We start from the raw sequence: 19,372 nt of genomic DNA on the forward strand, positions 1-19,372 counted from the left end.
ATAAAAGTAAGGTATTGTGAAAAAATAAAACGACTCGTTTAGCTGAAAAAAATTATATTTTATGAGAAATTATAATTTACAATATTTCATTCAGGCATCCATCTTCAGTCGGAACTTAAGCTAAAATTCTCACAATCTCACGCAAAAGGTAAAGCAACGTTAGACTATAATATAGTTTTAGCAATATTTGTGTAGCCCAACCGTAGAAACAAATAAGTAAGAACCACACACCAGTACACGATATTCAGTCCATTCGTAAGGAAGATACGAATTGTCGGCACTTAAAGTCGGACGACACCGGTCACGACCGCTCGACGCTCGTCTTGTATCGAACTAATCACCAATGTATAATTTCATTGTGCTTTGTTTCGTTTTGAGACTACTGCAAATAAATATAAATTCAAGCTCATGCATTGAATGTCAATGTGAACCAGTAATAGAATACTGTTGTATCTATTATTGTAAATGTTACATCCGAACGTATAAAACGTATTTATACGAAGACGAGCGTCGGTGGAGCGCGGAGTAGCGACAACTTGGTACGGCATGGAAGTAGTCGTGTACAGTACATGACAGTTGGCTCACTCGTGCCTGCCTGCACTGCCTGCACGGGGTGCACAGAACCGCGTCCCGTCAAATTAACTCACACTATTGCTGTACAAATGCACAAAACAAATACAGTTTCTATGTACACGGCATACACAGATTGCACATCAGTGGGTAACATCAAATAGAAATTTCCAATATTGTGCGCTATGTTTCAACAACGTCACATTACTTTGAGCATCAGACAGCTGTATATTAATTAAAGCATGGAGTTTTGCTATTGACAGTGTCACTTGTGCTTAGCGGTCCATAGATAAGAGTAGAAAGTCGAAATAGAAGAGAAATTAAGACACAACAACAAATAATACAAATAATTATATATCTTTAAAACGAAACTTGGTTTCTTATACATTAATAAAACTAAATAATAACACGAAGCAACACTCTTAATTAAGCATGGTACAATAAAATATTCTAAAATATGGAAAACAATTATAAAATGTAGGTATATACTTTGTGCTTCACGTTACGATAAAAAAGTATGCCAATAGCAAAACTTGGCACTGAACTGTCAGCTCAATTCACTCAGCTCATTTAGACCAAATGTACAATATATTACATACTGGTAAAAGCGTTCGTGCAAAAAACTTCGGTTTCGGTTTTTACAATCCACGTTTCGCTTTGATTTATTCCGAGGGTTTCTCTAGTAAAAAAAGTTTATATCAAATGCATCAAAAATTCCTTAAACAACTAACATAGTAACTTCCTATATTTTCATTATTTATGTTTTATTAATGAACATTGTACATGGATAACGTTAGGAAGAAACCAATACACCAGACCACAGCGTACACAAAGCCTACAGTTAACATAAAACATTTTGCGTGAAGTCAATTCGTGTAGAAAAACACCATATTTAAATATAAACAGCTTAAATATTAACATATATTCAAGTAACAAAAAATCCAATGTACAAAAGTAACGAAATATTAAATACAGTTATAAAGTTATAATCTTTCAATTTAACAGAAAATAGGGTACCGATTTATAATTACCTCTAGTGAATTTAATCGGTAGGTAGAGAGAGTGCCGGCAAGGCGAACGCCCGACACGCGCTACTCTGGGTCGATCGCAGCTATACCAGACAACTTACCATAGCTAAAATAAATACGTAATAATAACAGAAGCATCCCGATCAATACCTTAATAGGAAGTCCTGTCTCGACCCACGAGGATGATACTAAACACGCGTTTCATTGGACTAGTTTGTTCAAATCCATCCGTCTGGACATAATAAAATGTATACTAATGTAGAAAGATATTATGGCAACAAACTTTACAAAAAAAAAAAACCCTAAAACAATGACTAAAAGCAGCTCATGGTAAGGCCAAGACTCACCATAACTTTTAAAATGCACAATTTAATATTCACCAATACAGACACATACATAAATTGTGAATAACTTCATCATAAAAAAACATGTCAAAAAACCTGACGCGTCGTGAAACGATCCGTACGGATCGAGAACGAATGTTGTCGAAGGGAGTGCGGTCGCAAGGGCTCTCGACGCCGCACTCCCGACTCTATTTTTTGGGTTAAATGACTTACAATCTATCCTTATTTTCTCATTAAACATTTTAAGTTGAAATTAGTTCGTCCATCCGATCTCAGTTCGCGAATTTACATACACATTCTGACGTCGAGTGATGATGTTTAAATTATGTGTTTTACACAATCACAGATTTGTGTCAGGGACCTTGTTGGTTTCGCTTAGACGAGGTTGTACTCCTTCAAGTTGGATTGTAGGATTGTATCTTTGACCGCAGCGAACACGAACCGGATGTTTTCAGTGTCTGGAATTAAGCATATTGTTCTAAGTTATACACTGTCCTCAAGACAAAATACCTACGAAATTAGTACATTTTTAAACGTTATACTTATCAGTTGTTACTACATGCATCAGATCACTGTGTTACATAGTAACGGTAACTTTGGTTTGCAAAATAACTGCACTTTTATCTTCATAAATTGTTTGATCATAGTTCTTTATGGTAATAAGTAACTGACATATCTATAAAATCGACATTGTTTCCTACGCTACTAGAAAAATATCTACAAAGTAATTCTACTCATATAGAACTTATACATATTTATTTCCAAGAAAATGTGTTGAGTGGTTGCATTTGCAATTATTCCTATGTAATTAATTAGGTCATTATTTCCACGAATCATTTAAACTTGGAGACCTATAACGTATTACAATGAAAGCGTTAAAAAGGCACAAATAACATGCAAATGCACAAAGCACGACAGACAGGACAAATAAATAAAACATGCAAGGTACTATTAAAAATAAATGTTTAATTAGTCAATAGAGTATAAGATATAATTATGATTAAGGTGTCAGGTTAAGTTATGCCAAATTGAACTCCTTGAGAGCAGACTGCATGATGGTATCTTTGACAGCGCAGAACACAAGCTTAATGTTTTCCGTGTCTTTAAAAATATCCAAGGCAGCATGCAAAATGAACAACATAAATAAAAGTGTAAGTTGCAAACAGCTACAAAATAAAACATGCAGTTAAAAAAAGGTTTATAAAAAGGAAGTGTTTAATGCACCACCCAAGGGTTAGACAGGCAGAAAATGCTAACGGCATTATGGCCACCCATGTATATTAATAAAGTGCATAAAGCTTTTTAAAGAATTAAATAAAAATAAAATGTATGTTTTAGAATATTCAGATTAAGCAGTTATTTGTCAATTATTAATAAGTTGATTAATCATATGAACTTCTTTGACTTGGAAGATATTACATATTTTACCCATTTAGGAACATTAATTAACATATAAACATCAACATATACAGTAGTTGGTTAGTAAAATCAAAATAAATATCAAACAATAACTTCAAACATACAAAATGATAAGCATAATTGTAATTAATAAACTATCTACTAAAATACAATTTCTACGACAAACAAGCAACACAAAAAGGCATACAAAAGCAAAACAGGACATCAACCCAGCAAACAGAGTAAATAAACTTGGAAATGTGGACGACAGCAAACAGACGACAGAAAATTCCAAACCTATTGTAGTAGATTTGGAATTTTATTATAAGTTAAATAATTTAATTTTGAACAGTTGTACTGTTCAGATTTATTTATTGGTAGGTAGGTTTGGCTACTATCTCGCCTGATGGTAAGCGATAATGAGGCCTACGATGGAGCGCTCCTGCCTATCAGATTTCTGTTATATTTTCCTGTCATAGTATTGATTTACCAGACAGTAAGTAATAAGCGCCGGCCATAGACACCTGCTGCAATAGTTGCAGAGTTGCAAGTGCGTTGTAAAATGTTAGGGTAATTTGATTGTCGTCTGGTTCAAATAAAGATTTTTTTAACTCAACACATAGTTTGACCCGTGGTAGTCGCGTATCGTAGGCCAAAAGGCTTTGGGTCGCTGAGCCAATGGAGTAGTTATGTACACTTAAAATTAAGACTCAAAATAGCTAGTTGGCTACACCTTACCTTAAAATCCTGATAAAGTTGTTCTTGGAATATAATCGTGATATATTTTGATGCCATGAGAAAATTGTATTATTCAAGTGCAGAAACTTTGAAACCAAATTAACTTTAACTCTGGTTCATAGAAACCTTTGATAAAGTACATTCCTAGAGTATTTTTTTCTTTTTTGATCAAATCAAATGTATTTACAAGACCAAATGAATAGTTTTAACATCTCCGCTGAAGTTATGTAGAAACAAAAATCAGCAAAATCTCTTACCGAAAATTGAAGTTAACAATAGCTTTAAAATTCATATACGAGTATTTATTAATATTCATTTAAACCTCACGTAAGATCAATTTAGCTGGTTTTGATTCCATAAACATAGGTAAAATCACAGTGTAACTTACTCGTGTATATAATTATAAAATTAATAATACAGAAGAGAATAGAAGACTCTTTGACACTCTTCTGTAACACAGACTTGATCTAAAAACCAAAAGTTACTCTGTAATATTACTTCATCCGTTTGTGTAGATGTAACTAATGAACTGACCTGTCGCGCACGTAAAGTGTGAGTAGATGATCTTCTCAGCGTCCGGGTTGAGATCCACGAACATTCGCAGTATGAACTCACGCGCAGTGTTGGCGTCGCGTTGCGGACCTGTGCTCGGGACAACATACACATATCTAGCAAAACTACGCATTTATATATGTAGTGGTAATCTTCATTGGTTCGGTTTTGTTGTATTTGAGAATAAAATACTTATTTGATTATGTAGTAGAGAGAAAACCATTATTTAGGTCATGTATGTACCCATGCAAATATTTGTAATCCAAGGTAAAATACTACTTTCGAACAATTTTAGACAGACTTAAAAAAAATATCTGTAAACAAAACTGGGTATTACATTTACGAATATCACCAAAACCAATGAAGACTACCTTTATCACAAGATCTAGCATATCACACGGTGCCTAGCGAACTAGCTATAGTAATTGAAAATAACGGTCCATAACTTGAAACTAGGCGTTTCGACGTTATTTTCAATTAATTTGGTACATCTCACACAATAGTTATTATTTTAAAACTAGCGATATACCACACAGGACATTAATGTCAACCTGTGGCGGTGGTGAAGTGAGAGTAACACGATCGCTCGGGATCCGGGTTTTCTTTCAAATATTTTTGGAGAATGAAATCTAATGCTGGCGGGGCTTGCATCTTCGGACCTAGTTGTTTAATAAAATTGTTATTTTATCTTTATTTAGACTTTTTTGTAGTTTAAATTCAGTCCTGTGTCATGATTAACAGTGAACAATTTGTGAATCAGACAGTGATTCTGTGCGGGATTCGAACCCGCGATACGATGTACACTTAGCCGATGGTACATCCAAGTACTGCACCAAATCACATTACGTTTAGTAGTTTGAAGTAAATGGTATGTTATAATTTTTACTATTAATTTCTTTTGTTAAACAATATTGGCGTAAGCCGTAATGTTGTATATGTGTATTTGTAAATAAATAAATGATATTTTTGGAAAGGTTATTTCAATAACCTAAACGGCTTATTACATATTTATCTGATTATTATCATTCATATCATTCCGAGTAGTAATCATTTATAATTAAGTATTAATTACTGATTTAATCGAGTTATCAAATTTTACTCAACTATTTAATACAAATAGGATACAGTGAATAAATCGGTCATTCTCAATTTACGATACTTATACAATTAATCTATATTTTTATATCTTGATATATTATAAAAACCGGTTTTATCACCATTTGTTACAATTTATGTAGGGCTACTCCGGTTTTCGAATGCGAAGTTTCGTTTAATCTTCGGCTGTAGGTTTTATTGATTTACTAATAGAATTACTTGAAATAACGTTTTATTTTTAATTTCAAATCAAAACCTATTTATTATCTTCATTTCATTCGTTCATTTTTTTCACGAAAGTTCGCAATAAATAGAATATTGTAGGATGCAATCTGCAAAGTTTTTTCGTTCGTTCGTTGAATTAGAGTAGCCCCCCTGTTCTTAATACTAATATAAGGTCGTGTACATACCGTCGTATTCGGGGAAGTAGTCGACGAGATGCGAATACATGATCTTCTCTTCAAGCAAATCCTTCTTGTTCAGGAAGAGAATTACAGATGAATGCTGGAACCATGGATACGTGATAATCGTCTTGAACAGTGCCTTAGACTCCTCCATTCGATTCTGTAACGATATAATGAGAATATTGTAATAAACTGTAATATGCAGCTGGTTATTCATATCATGATTGATTTTTCTTTTAAGGTGAAAATCATTAAAATATGACTTTTCTCGCAATGGTGAGGGGCGTCTACATTCTTTACTGACCAAAAACCACCACCTTTAAACTCCTGCTCAGAGCTGGGGCCATGGTAAATCTTATTAGCTATAACTTCGGGTCCCATCTATGGTTATTTGATGGTTCTTTGAGGTGCGTACGGAACGCAACGTGTGGTACGTTCGGGTCTAGTTCTGGTCGGGAGGCAAGCTATCCTTACTAGCTATTGGCGCTTTAACCGTAGCCCCTAGGTCTACTCAGAATAACACCTGTAAAGGACGCATGTTCTCAAAACTTCGAGGTCACTTTTTTTTTTGAGGTCAGAATATTATCTAATGACTTTTCCCACCTTGGGCGCGGCGAGAGGGAGTGTCAGACTCTTACTAACTATAAACCACCCCGTTCCTATTCCTGTTTATTTATTCCTATTTTAAGCTTTATCTTACATTGCAAAAATAGTTGTATTGATAAATAGATACAGTGACGTATCTGGTAACTCCGATTGCCAGTGTGAAAGCAAGGAAAATGTATACTTTAAAGGAATGTATGTTAAGAAATATGTATGACATCATACATACATAAATACAGATAATAGGTTAACTGTATTTATATTGCTAGTTTGGTTTAATGTTTATTTATATAGAAACATTCTATCTAACTCGAGTGTATTCTAAAGCAAGGAGATTATGGCAAAACCTCTTATACCACAGAGGCCCATACTCCAGCAGTGGACTGTCACGGCCTAATTATATCCTAAATCTGTAGTCAGCTAGCATGGGAACGTTATTTAAATTTCATTGAGCTAACGGCATAAGCTGCCTGTATTGATATTTACTATTTTTTAGATAAAGGTCAGCCAATGTTAACATTCTTGTGCTAAGGGGGAATTAATTTATATGTTAACGTTAAAAACACTTTAATTCAGAAAGGAAATAAGGAAAAGCGATACCTAGAAAATTTTGAATTGTTCATTTACCGTTTACGTCATGACGATGACGGTGTAAAGTTAAATTAATGCCGTCATTGGCCTTTGGTATGCAATTTATTTTTACGTTATCAAGGCAAACAAACTGTACATTCCCAATGACGTTTGTATGACGCACTAGCTTCTGCTACTTCCAGCGACGTCGCCCGCGTACCAGATCATAATCTACCTTTGATCCAAATATCACCCCAATCCCTTTAGCCGTTGTGACGTGATTGACTAACAAACATACTTACACACAAACTTTCGCTTTTACAATATTAGTAATATAAAAAATAAAACAGTAATGTCACTCACCTCGTTTTCCGATTCGAACAGAATTTGATCATATTCACTAAGAGCTACTAAGAATATGATTGAGGTCACATTTTCGAAACAATGAATCCACTTCCTTCGCTCGGATCTTTGTCCGCCGACGTCGACCATTCTGTTTGGACACATATAAACATTATTAATTATATAGAAACAAGATGGCTGAAGAAGAAGCCGGAGTAAAAACTTTGTTAAGTGCAGGACATGTTATTTCGTAAATATGATGTTAAACTCTGCTATTCGTGGTTTGAAAGTACCTACAGTTAGACTTTAGTTCTGTCTTAAGTCACATTCTTTCTTTTGTGACTTATCTTACTTACTTTTCACCAAAATACCGACTGTTACAGCCAATTGGATAGAATTCTCATGATCGCAGCACGCTTTGATATAATGGAATGGGATCTTCATAGCAAAATGGCCGCCAATTACCTTTCAAGTTTTGACGATTGCTTATAGTACTGTCATTGCCACAAACTGACTGAACTTACATGCTTTTCACGAAAATATAGAACGAAATTTTGAAAAATATACACACAAAAATTTAAAATAATGAAGCCAATGACCAAACACACGAATCCCAGACATAGAAAACAATGTTAAGATGAAATCAGGTGGTAATTAATACACATACATAGAATGTTATGTAAAGCAACAATAAATAGCAATAATAAAAGTATCAAAAAGGTATGTTAGTTGTGAAATTGCAAAAAACTCTAACCTAATCAAAACTGGTATCTTCGACACACCAAACATGCTAGAATTCAATGATTAGATGATTTAATACTATGAAAAGTGTAAACAGACATACGAAGTGTGCAATGTGATATAGTGACTGCTTTATGATGGGCAGTGAATTAATGGCTGCAGCTTTTATGATGATTTTAGCCCAACTGCTGTAAATGGTAACTGATGAAGAATTTCTTACGTATTAGCATAAACTATTTTACAATGTTGAAATAATAATCTATCTTACGATGATTGTAATGAGGTATATTATTATATTATAGTATGATTCGATCATAATATCTATTATCAAAACAATACAAGGTAAAACTAACAATGGGAAACATCATCATCTAAAATATGGTAGAGCAGCGAACGAATGCTGCTTTGGTACTAAAATAGAAATAGGTCATAATCTCATTACCCAATAAGTAAAGATAATAGACACGTGACAATTCACGTGGATATGTTCGCAAATTAGCTAACAAAGAGGTTTGTAGCTTCATTATTTTATGTAAACAGACAACACACATCAAGGCTGCTTCCTAAGATGAGCATTGTCACATAACACTCAAAATTAATATCTAAATCCTTATATTTATCTGTCTGGCTCGTAAAGACTAGTATATTGATAACTATCAGCCAAGAGATTAAGTGATTTCAAACCATATTATCAACAAGGAATGATATTAATTTCGAGAGTAAATAGACTATGTAACCATCACCGAAAACCCCAAGCAATAAGCAAAGCACTGCCCAAAAGCTAGAATAACTTGTGAACTATGATATAGTGTATGAAGTGAATGCATAGTTCCACTATACAAGCAAATAGCAGCACGACCGACGGACAATTAGTATATCAAAACCACACCTTTAGCTTTAAAGGGAACAACTTCAAACAATACGGGTTTTTCTAAATCAGCTTTACAGCACTGAGGTATACTCATTGTTTTATTTAAAGTTAATATGGAATACACTTTATAGTAAAATCAGAGGACAAATAGCTCTTCGGGTACTACTAGCGTTGTTCAATCGCACCCAACAATCCTGTGGTTTTGAACATACCTAAACACGATTCCGTCAAGATCGAAAGGATACTCAAGGATGCCGGTGGTCGGCTGACGCGCCCGCAGGATATCCTGCTCGGTCGGGAGGTAATCGTCTTTTTCGATTCTTGCCAAGTCACTTAAATAGCTGAAATATATATCATGCAGCGCTAACAGCCAGTATGCAGACACATGCACATATAGAACCTGTTACACACGTACACTTAGATGTAAAGTTGCAACAAGAAATAGAGAGTATAGTCCCATGACACCATGCACCTGTGAAGCGAGACATGCACAGCCTTTACATGTTCAATATTTTACCTAAATCGTATTTCTTCCAGGTCAAATGGGTATTCTATAATGCCCGTTGTTGGGACTCTTACGCGCAGTATGTCTTGTTCGGTTGGTAAGTAATTTGGTGCCGCCACGCGGTCAATCTCCTGCAAGTAGCTATAGAAACATTTTTTTCTCAGTGTGGATCTAATTTAATGTTTTACACAATTTAAATGGACTTAAAACAAGTATTGATTGATGATTCGTTTTTGTAACCAATGCACTGAACATCCTGATTTTATAACAATGCAATACCATCCATGGGTATAATTATTACATTTTACAAATTATATTATATTCATACAGGACTGTTCTACTACTTTCATTGCCATTAACTTGTTTCATAGTGTTCCCAAGAAACACGGCAAAGGCTCAATAGGTTAAGGTGAATGTGCTGAAGCACTCTGCTTATTGAATTATTACTAATTTGGATTATGACATCATATTGTACTCGGGCAATCTTTCGCGGTTTTAGTCGACATTCCCGGCCATTATTTAGTTTCCTGTAACTGGGATTGCAGATATGGCGATGAGTCAATATGTCGCCGGCTTTGTATGAAATTATTTGAGATAATTACCTGATTATTCATTGCGATGCTATTAATAAAAGGATCATCACAATACGAATACATGAATACAGTATACAATTACTAATAATAATGTCAGATTGTTAAGTTCCTTTTTATAAACTAGATCACACAATTATGATATTTAAAGATTCTTTTGTTTGGTTTTGTATGGTGGTATTTATTGTAACATAACTTACTATTTGGCGGAGTCGGTAAGCTGATATTCTCGCCTACGATCATAACACTCCTGGATGCCGGCATCAGCCCACAAAGCCTTGATGGCTTCGACGTAGGGACTCTCAAACGTTGTCACACTCTCAAAGTCGATCAATGATATCAACTCCGCCTTTTCCTGGAATTATACAATAATATTTTCAGTATGGGATACTACTTAGCAGTCTGTTTGTGCAGTAAACGTTTAAATTCTGAATTCCCATATATTACATTCGTCATCAGGACAAAAAGGATTGTTTTCTATAAATTCTTATAATGTTCGAAATACCTACAGAGTATATGATAAGTTAATTATTCAATAATAGTTTTATAGCATACCATAACATGGCGCTGTTTCTAAAATTAGATATTCACAAATACAGTAATGTTTACGTGACAAAAGCATATTTTTCGTTGGACAGAACTGGTCACCAATTATTTAGGAAAGCATATTACAGCACTCGATTCCATCCGGCTAGCGTAGGTATATCGTAAAGTAATGAAATGGTAGCTAGTAGCTAGGTCTTTACAGACAAAGGTCGGCACATAAATATTTTGATATTCGGTCCGCCATTTTTACGACCGCCTTTATTTCTATCAATTTAAAAGTTCTGTATTTAAAAATAAATACTCACTGAGTTGGACGGATTTCCATATTGTATAGATAGTAGTTCCATAGCGCGTATCATACTCTGCATTGCCATGAATATATTTTGGTAGACGAGTTTGATAAATCCCCTTTTATCATCGTCGCTGTAGCCGGAGCCATGGATAATTCTCATCTGCTTGATGAACGTCGACTTGCCTGACTCTCCAGTACCTGAGGAGGAATGGACAAATACGTGTTAATTTAGCGAACAGGTCAAGCAGTGTAGTACTTAAAAGAGAAAAGAGAATTAAAATTTAGCTTTCTACATTTCGGTTAACACAACTATCCTTAAATTGACTCTTCTTCTGATCTGTTTGTTTCATTTTTGAAGGTCGAGAGACATTTTAGATGACTATAGGTGACTTTAATCTGATAAATTAACAACGTCGCCCTCTGATGATCGCAGAAATACAAAATTACTATAGGTAATTAGGCATGTATTTCGTTTGACCTAATTAATAAACAAAAACTAGACAAAGACTAAACTTAATAAAACTAAATAAACGTTAACATATTGTGGCGACAGTGTGTCTGCTATGGACAGACACAGGTTGCACATATGACGCATAACACAAGCAATGAGAAGTCATAAGTTACAATTGGACTACTCTAGTACAAGGCGTATGACAATGACGACCTATCACGGAGGCGTGGTCAGAGAAATATCACGTGGTGTTCCACCAAGCAGAATAGAGAATCTTAATACCCTAAGGGGGAACAGATGACCACTATTATGACCATTTGAGACAATCTGTGACCTGTGACAATTACCATAACTGTACTTTTAGATTCATAACCTAGTGCAATGCGATCGTGTGGTTGCTATGCAGACTAAAGTAGGCTGATTATATTACCTACACATTTATAAGACTGCTCGCCATTACAGTATATTCAGATTACAAATTAAATTCAGACTACGATTAGTTATTCATGAATTAAAATTGAATTAGGTACAACAATTATTATGCACCTATAATTATTGTTCATGTAAAGTTAAACAGTGAGAAAATCTGTCTAGCCCCAAACGGACTAATACTGATGGCCGGTAGCGATAGGCAAGTATCAAAATGACTCATATTCTATTGAAGTAATTGTTCAATTTAAAATAACATTTTTGTAGCTTCCTTGTAATGTGTACGAGGATATTATTGGTAGGTACTTATAGGTGGAGTATTCGACTTTGTACCTAATTAGATTATTTTATTAAGGCCCAAAGCAGCTGTCCGCGTTGGTGGTAATCGCGTGCAGAATTATGGGTGTCACATGACAGTCGGCGTGCTAGTTTGGGCACAGTCGACCCCGAAAATTAAAACGCGCCCTGATTTACTGGATTCCTAGTATATCTATGTTTTATGGCCAATTTCAATAACGATTTTACTTTAGACACGACTCTTTAGTCGAGTGGTTTATGTGCAGTAGCTGATTGCCTACTCAACTACTAAGCTTTTGAGTTCAATCCTTAGATCTTTTCTTTAGAGAAAGGAGAATCATGAAATGTCTCCTACTGCCCTAGGAAAGGCGAGAGGGAGTGTCTGACTCTGGCTAAACACCACACTCCATTTAAATTCTTAAACCAAGCCTTACCGGCGCTTTACCCGGAACCCCTTCTTTAATCCAGAAGTATCCTGTGCCACACCTCCTACATAGTATACAGTTGTCTAATTGTATTATTATTGTAGTTATTGGAAAATAATTTAATGTAGGAGATGTAGCGCCATCGATGTATGAACCTAGTATTGGTACTTTCAATGAGGAAAATAAAGAATGACCATAATGAGAGTTTGTTACTTATAAATAGAATACATTTGTTTTAATGCGATTTTTTTATAATCACATATAAGTTTTAATATTTGTCTTTGTACCATGGTACCTAATTGTTCTTCCTATTTAAACTTATGCAACAAAATGTAAGTGGGTGGATTTAATGCTACAGATAATTATTTTAACATTTTAAATGAACTTATTTACACTCCTGTATAGAACGTGGAGATTAATGCTAACAGTTTATCATCATCACAATGGTACAGAAAGCAGCAAGTCAACGCTACCCAAACTGTTATTTTTTACAGAGATAGTTATTATTACATTTTATAACTAAGAAGATAAGATAATGTTGAAAATTCATTGAAGGAAATAAAACAGCCCTGTACACAACTAGTAGACCAATGATATTTTTTGTAATTCAGGGAACCTTCAAAGTGGTAGCTTTTGGAATAAGTTAGTCAAATTCTCATTTAATATTTTTAGAGAGTTTTTGTCTATGTGGATCAACCTCATGTAGGTAAAAGCTGTATTGTATCATAGAGATAATCATAATGAAAACTACACCTGGTCAAGAGGAAATTCCATGTTTCGTCTATTTTGGACAAATAAATAATTAATAGCCTTTTACCTTGTATTGTGATCATATATTTTACAACTAGGTCCATAGTAACAACTACATTAGACAAAATTTATGAATACTGTTACTTTGTTAGAAAAATTTATGTTTTTCTAGATCTAGGTTGATCGAAACTTAATCAGTCATATATATTTTTTTTACTTTAATTTGAATTTTATATTAGTCTTTAGAATTTTGTGATATAGCAGGACATGAACCTAAGTATTAATATTGATTTTAATTTACAAATGTGTTAGGTATTTTATGTGTATCATGGTCATATAGAGAGCTTGATATACCCAATAGTTAATTTTATGGAATTAACTACTTATAACATTCTGAATCATGAAGACAAAATATGTAGTTATATATAACAATAATATTATGTTATATTATTTTAAAGACTTAATTACCTTAATAAATTCTAAACTGTAATAAATAGTTAAGTTTTTTGTTTAATAGAATAAGTACTTTAATAAAGAATGAAACTCTTTATGATATTTAAGTAATAAACACTTTTTTGTAACAATGTTTTTTAATGTTTTATAACATTGCTTTTTAACTGTTTTATTTCAGTAGCAAATACCTAAAATATGTGTTGAATCAGAATTATCTTCCTAATACAAAGACAATAATTTCATAGAAACTAGTTAGTTATTATTATAATTAAATATTCATCAATAGGTATATTACTATGACCATAATTATTGTATGTTGACATCATACATATAGTATGTTAAAGCAATATAAATATAGGCCTGAGCAATAATGTAGAGGAAACCCCATGTAATTATTACATACATATTTTAATGATGAACAACCCGGCAATTGCAGATCAAGTTACTCTGATCTATGAAATATATCTTTATTGTCTTAAGTTTGTAATTATTTTTAATTTTTATAAAGTATTGAGTAGTGTAATTGGTTTTTGTACCAAAAATCTTTAGATTTTTTACTTTATCAGTAATAAGAGTAGAAATGCATTGTATGAAGCAATTGAATAGAACTAACTATCTCGTTGTATCTCGTGCTGACATGTCCACGCTGTCAAGTTATGTAGTACAAGTATGTTGGTAAGTAAATAAAGATTAGAATAGTTTACTAATAAAAGAAAAAAGAAATAAAATAGTTTACTATTTTAACAAACCCTTCTTCTGCTTTTTATTTGGATTTAATATTATAACTAATGTATGTATCTTCTAAAAAAAATGCTGGAAACTGGAACCAAAACCAAGAATGGAACCAGTATCATAAGTAGGTAAGCAACAATAATAAATTATAAAGGTCAAGGTAATTTTATTCTAATTGTCACAAATCTAGAACTAGTGTGGACACCAGTATCAGAGAATAATTCTACTAATATTTTTTTTGGATGAGTGAGTTCTCTAGCTATGGATCCTATTGGGCCCTATTGTCATAATGAAGGACCTTGATAATTTATATGACAGAGAATAAATCTGTTGTCATTGGTGGAGTAGTTGCCATATCATAACCCACCTGGGAGGTTACTCTTAAAACCAATTCTGATTGATTGACAATGATATTGTGAAATATTGTACTCTTGAGTTGCAACACCAGCGCCCATTGCATCCATGGATATTGAATGAACTAAATGGTATTGAGTTTGGTCTTATATTTTAACAGCCATGATTGGGGTTCTATAGTTTTAACATTGAATAATTATTGTGATTTTATTGGATTGAAATTGCATTGACATTTAGATTGGTCTTAAGATTATATTTGATAATTTGATGGCAATTTGTTGCTGGTTTGAAGAAGAGAGATCAAACCAATGATAACATGGAAGATTAGGTGTAATTTTATTAGGTAATTTTTAATGAAGGAAGATTGGTAAGTAATTCAACTATTTAAGGGGTAAGGTTTGGAAAGTACAATGTTGACTGTAAAACCATTTAGTTTAGAAATGATGAAGAAGATACGACTGTCTCTTCTTAATCATTTATTCTTCTGACCACACTCAAGAAAATTTCTTGAAATTATATAAACAAAAAACTCAAACAACAATGTTAAGGAACTACATTGCTAAAATATGATTCATGATGATAAGAATACTAATATTTTATCATATATGTAGTATCTACATCTAAATTCATTCTTGATATTACTACAGTATCCTATTGGAACCAATAGGACATAAGGATGAAAACAAAATAATGCTCAACCTGAACATTCATAGTGATATAATAATTTATCCTAGCATGCACAAGTACTAACATACACAAGGATAAAACTAGTTTTAACTATGTGTGTATCTATGATAATAAGGCAGGTGCAACATATCATAACACTGACATAAATGACTATTTTATAAATGAGAAAAAAAATGCTAAATTACTCTTTTTATACTCAAATGCATGAGTTACTTACTACAATAAGTACAGGAAAATGAAAACAAATATAAGAACAGAAGTATGCTAGTATGACCACATAGGTAAGTCTGCTTCCTATAAAACCAGTAATTAATTGTGGCATTTCCTATAATTATTCAGGGGATATCACATTACTAACTAGTGTTGATCAATTTGATCATGTAGGTGAGTGAATGTCCTCAAAGTGAATCCTAACCTTACAATACAAACTATGAATACTTTAAGGTAGAATTTTCTCATGCAATCTGATAAGAATTCTGGTTCATCCATTGGTAGCCACAGTGGGGCATAGTGGGGCCCCACGGTAGCTGAGACCTGTAATGTACCTGCCTAACCAATATTAAAAAATATAATCATTTACTTTGATACAAACTACAGTACTAAGTACTTGTATTAACTTTTGTTAGACAAAATTAGGTAACTGGGGTAAGAATGCACATATAGTTTGCCAGTTACATATTTTTAGAATCTTGCCCCAACCTTGGCCAATGGCTGGCTACGCCCATGGGTTCATCATTAGATGATACCTATATTCAGTAGTTGATGTGTCTTAGCTGCTAAAATGGTGAAAATATTCAACAATGCATGAGGTTAATGATTTATTAAAAATAGCTTTGTTAAGAAACCTAGCTGCTACCTAACTATAAGATATTCTCGTGTTGCTATGAGCTATTTTCACATGGAAACAAGTATCTATGTACAGTAATATTGATATTGACAAGAGCACATTTCTAAGGTTCACTTTTTATGATCCAGATTCTTATAACAATAAAATATTTAACTATTATTTGTTTTAATTAAATACCTACTTATTTGTAAAACACATGCATTGGTATGACATTCCTAATCAAGGTTTATTTACATAATTACTTTATTAATCTTAATAAATTATGTTAATTTGATAGGCACTGATAACAAAATTGCTGAATTTATATGAAGTTTTGATGTGATTTTTGTTATACAAAGAGTTTTAAGGTCAGTGTTAACATGTTACTATTGTTAAAACATGCTTCTTCTGTCACTTAGGTTATTGCTATTACTGGCTAATTTTATTAACAAAAAAGCCTTAGGAACTGTGTGACAAAACAATCAAGGGCTGTTATTGGGGCAAACACTTGCTTGAGTATTGAAAACAGATTGCATTTTTGTGCTAAGTATCCCATGAACCAGTGCTTGCATGCTATGGTAACTTGAAATATTAATGAGTAAATAGGTATAGGTATATATGTCTAGACCACAGAGAACCTTTGCACTGTATTCTGCTAATATTGCTCAACAAGTTCACAGATCAGGTGTGAACTTTAGTACGGAGCCATCTGACTCACCTCACTTCTTTAAACTAATAGCATCATTATCTATTTTAAAGTCATACTCCACAAGTACTGATTGACCTCATACTAATGTGGGCCATCTAAAATGAGTAGTCAAATTATTGGACAATTGGTCATGCAGGGTTATGATTTAGTTAAGCGGAACACTCAGATTGATTTATGTGGTATAGGTTCCATAGGTTCTAATTATGGGTTTTTCTAATGGGACACACACTAGTTTCCAGTTAGAATCACATTGAGCACTCACCAAGCAGAAGCAATTTGAGTTCGCGACGAGCATCTCGTTTGTCCTTTCGCAACTGCCTCTCGATTTCTTGATTTATTCGTTTTTGCTCCTTCGCCTCCTCCGACATGCAGCACTCCATGATGCCCAAGAGCGGAGTGCCGCAGTCCTTCTTCCTCTTGTGTGGAGCCTTTTCCTTCCGGCAGGCCTTTCAACCGAGGCACACCACTCCTAGAAATTACATTATTATTACACTCACTGTATCACATTAACGCACGACACTAATATCACAAAACACGCACCGACGCGACAACGCGCGAACAATCATTCGAAATAAAAACGATCAAATACTAAAACCGACAATCCGGTCACTGGGTGTGGTGACTTATGATCGGTCATATACATAAACGCTTCTGTCAACTGCCGACATAAACACATCGAAATCCGTTTATATACGAGCGTGGAACCTTGCGAAGCGATCGCATAATCTTGTTAATGTAACTAGATTCAAGAAACCTATGGCTATTCCACACACGTGTTATTAATAAGATTAAAACTGTGAGCAAACAGTGGATTGATGATACCTAGGTAATCTACTGATAACTAGAACGGCCTATGTCTAGGTTACGATGTGATTTGCCAGGGCTCACTGGGTGAGTATTAACATCTTGAAGATACACTTTTCCACTTATTACGTACCCGAGAGTATATCCATAGGGCACGATCAAATAATCCACTTCAAATTATTGCACTAACCACGATTAATCACTCAAGTCATACAACGTCTGCCTCTCAATATGGCGCTCGGAGATTTTTGGGCGATGGGTGTTCTGCGCGTGCGTTGTTCGTGTATTAGCAAATAAAAAATAATAGACTAAAATTGGATGGAACGTTGCAAAAATTTGTAAAGTTGTAATTTTTTATCAAGTCTCGATAAATTTTATTTATTGAAAATGAAAATCAATCTAAATTTCATATTCGTCAAACTAGTTGACAGATTCTGTCAACTCAATTGTCACATAATTTATTTCCTTTAGTGACTAATGTGTTTAAATTTAATTAAAATCAAATAAAATTAATTCCCTATTTTTTCTTCTTTATATTAATATTTTTCTAGATTTTTTACAAATTTCAAGTGAGACTAAATTTGTAAATTAGCAAAGCGGAGATTTAAAAAAATATATTTTGTCTTTGATTTCTGCCATAGAATTTTGTAACGTGATGTTATGCTGTAGTTGCCAGGACAAAATAAGACGTCGAAGAAGGAGAATTTGCTACAAAAAAAATGGTATTAGTACAATTTTCAATCTTGTATTTGTTGTAACTGGATCAATTTTTCATAGTAATTAAAATTTATATTTAGATTCGTTGTTTAGGTTTATAAAAAATCTGTAACTTCTGTAGATATTTAACATAAACATAATAAAATATGAATAGTATTGAAAGATGTAGTGTAATGTGTATTACTGTGAAATAAGTTATTCTTATTGTGATAACGTAGCAACACTTTCTGCTTCCAGTGTCGAGCCATGTCAAGGCCGCGGTTTTTGAATCGATTCATAATCGTTTTGAATCGATATTGCAGTTTTAAAGTGAATAATGTAGTTTTCATTCGATTTTATTTAAATGTACTTTAATTTTAATTAAATACAGACAGTGGGCAGCAATATTGATTGATTATTACATATTTACCAATTAAAATCGAATAAGTAGGTACCTGGATACTTAATTTTTTTTCCTATAGCTGATTGCTTAAGCATTTATATTATGGCATAATGAGCAAATAGCACGATTTCTAGTAATGGTGCACGGAGAAGCCTTACAAACCTAAC

At 33.5% G+C, this 19,372-nt stretch overlaps 1 protein-coding gene across 7 annotated transcripts; it reads right to left on the reverse strand.

The window, feature by feature from the left end:
- Positions 1-37: 37 nt before the first annotated feature.
- LOC118268154 (guanine nucleotide-binding protein G(q) subunit alpha) lies at positions 38-18,545 on the reverse strand. 7 transcript variants are annotated; one of them, XM_050706279.1, is made up of 10 exons: positions 18,240-18,543; positions 17,565-17,771; positions 11,203-11,387; positions 10,552-10,706; positions 9,774-9,902; positions 9,469-9,597; positions 7,666-7,795; positions 6,136-6,289; positions 4,613-4,720; positions 38-2,400 (listed from the first exon to the last, which is right to left on the reverse strand). In XM_050706279.1, exons 2-10 carry the CDS (start codon positions 17,680-17,682, stop codon positions 2,318-2,320), a joined length of 1,191 nt encoding a protein of 396 aa, XP_050562236.1. In that variant the 5' UTR covers positions 17,683-17,771; positions 18,240-18,543; the 3' UTR covers positions 38-2,317. The 7 variants fall into 7 exon arrangements, with proteins under 7 accessions (XP_050562236.1, XP_035438368.1, XP_050562235.1 ...); XM_035582475.2 differs by lacking the exon at positions 9,469-9,597 and having other exon boundaries at positions 18,240-18,545; XM_050706278.1 differs by lacking the exon at positions 9,469-9,597 and having other exon boundaries at positions 18,297-18,542.
- Between the last annotated feature and the right edge of the window lie 827 nt (positions 18,546-19,372).

This window comes from Spodoptera frugiperda, chromosome 29, assembly GCF_023101765.2.
Source record: "Spodoptera frugiperda isolate SF20-4 chromosome 29, AGI-APGP_CSIRO_Sfru_2.0, whole genome shotgun sequence".
In the NCBI taxonomy this organism is placed as follows: Eukaryota; Metazoa; Arthropoda; class Insecta; order Lepidoptera; family Noctuidae; genus Spodoptera; species Spodoptera frugiperda.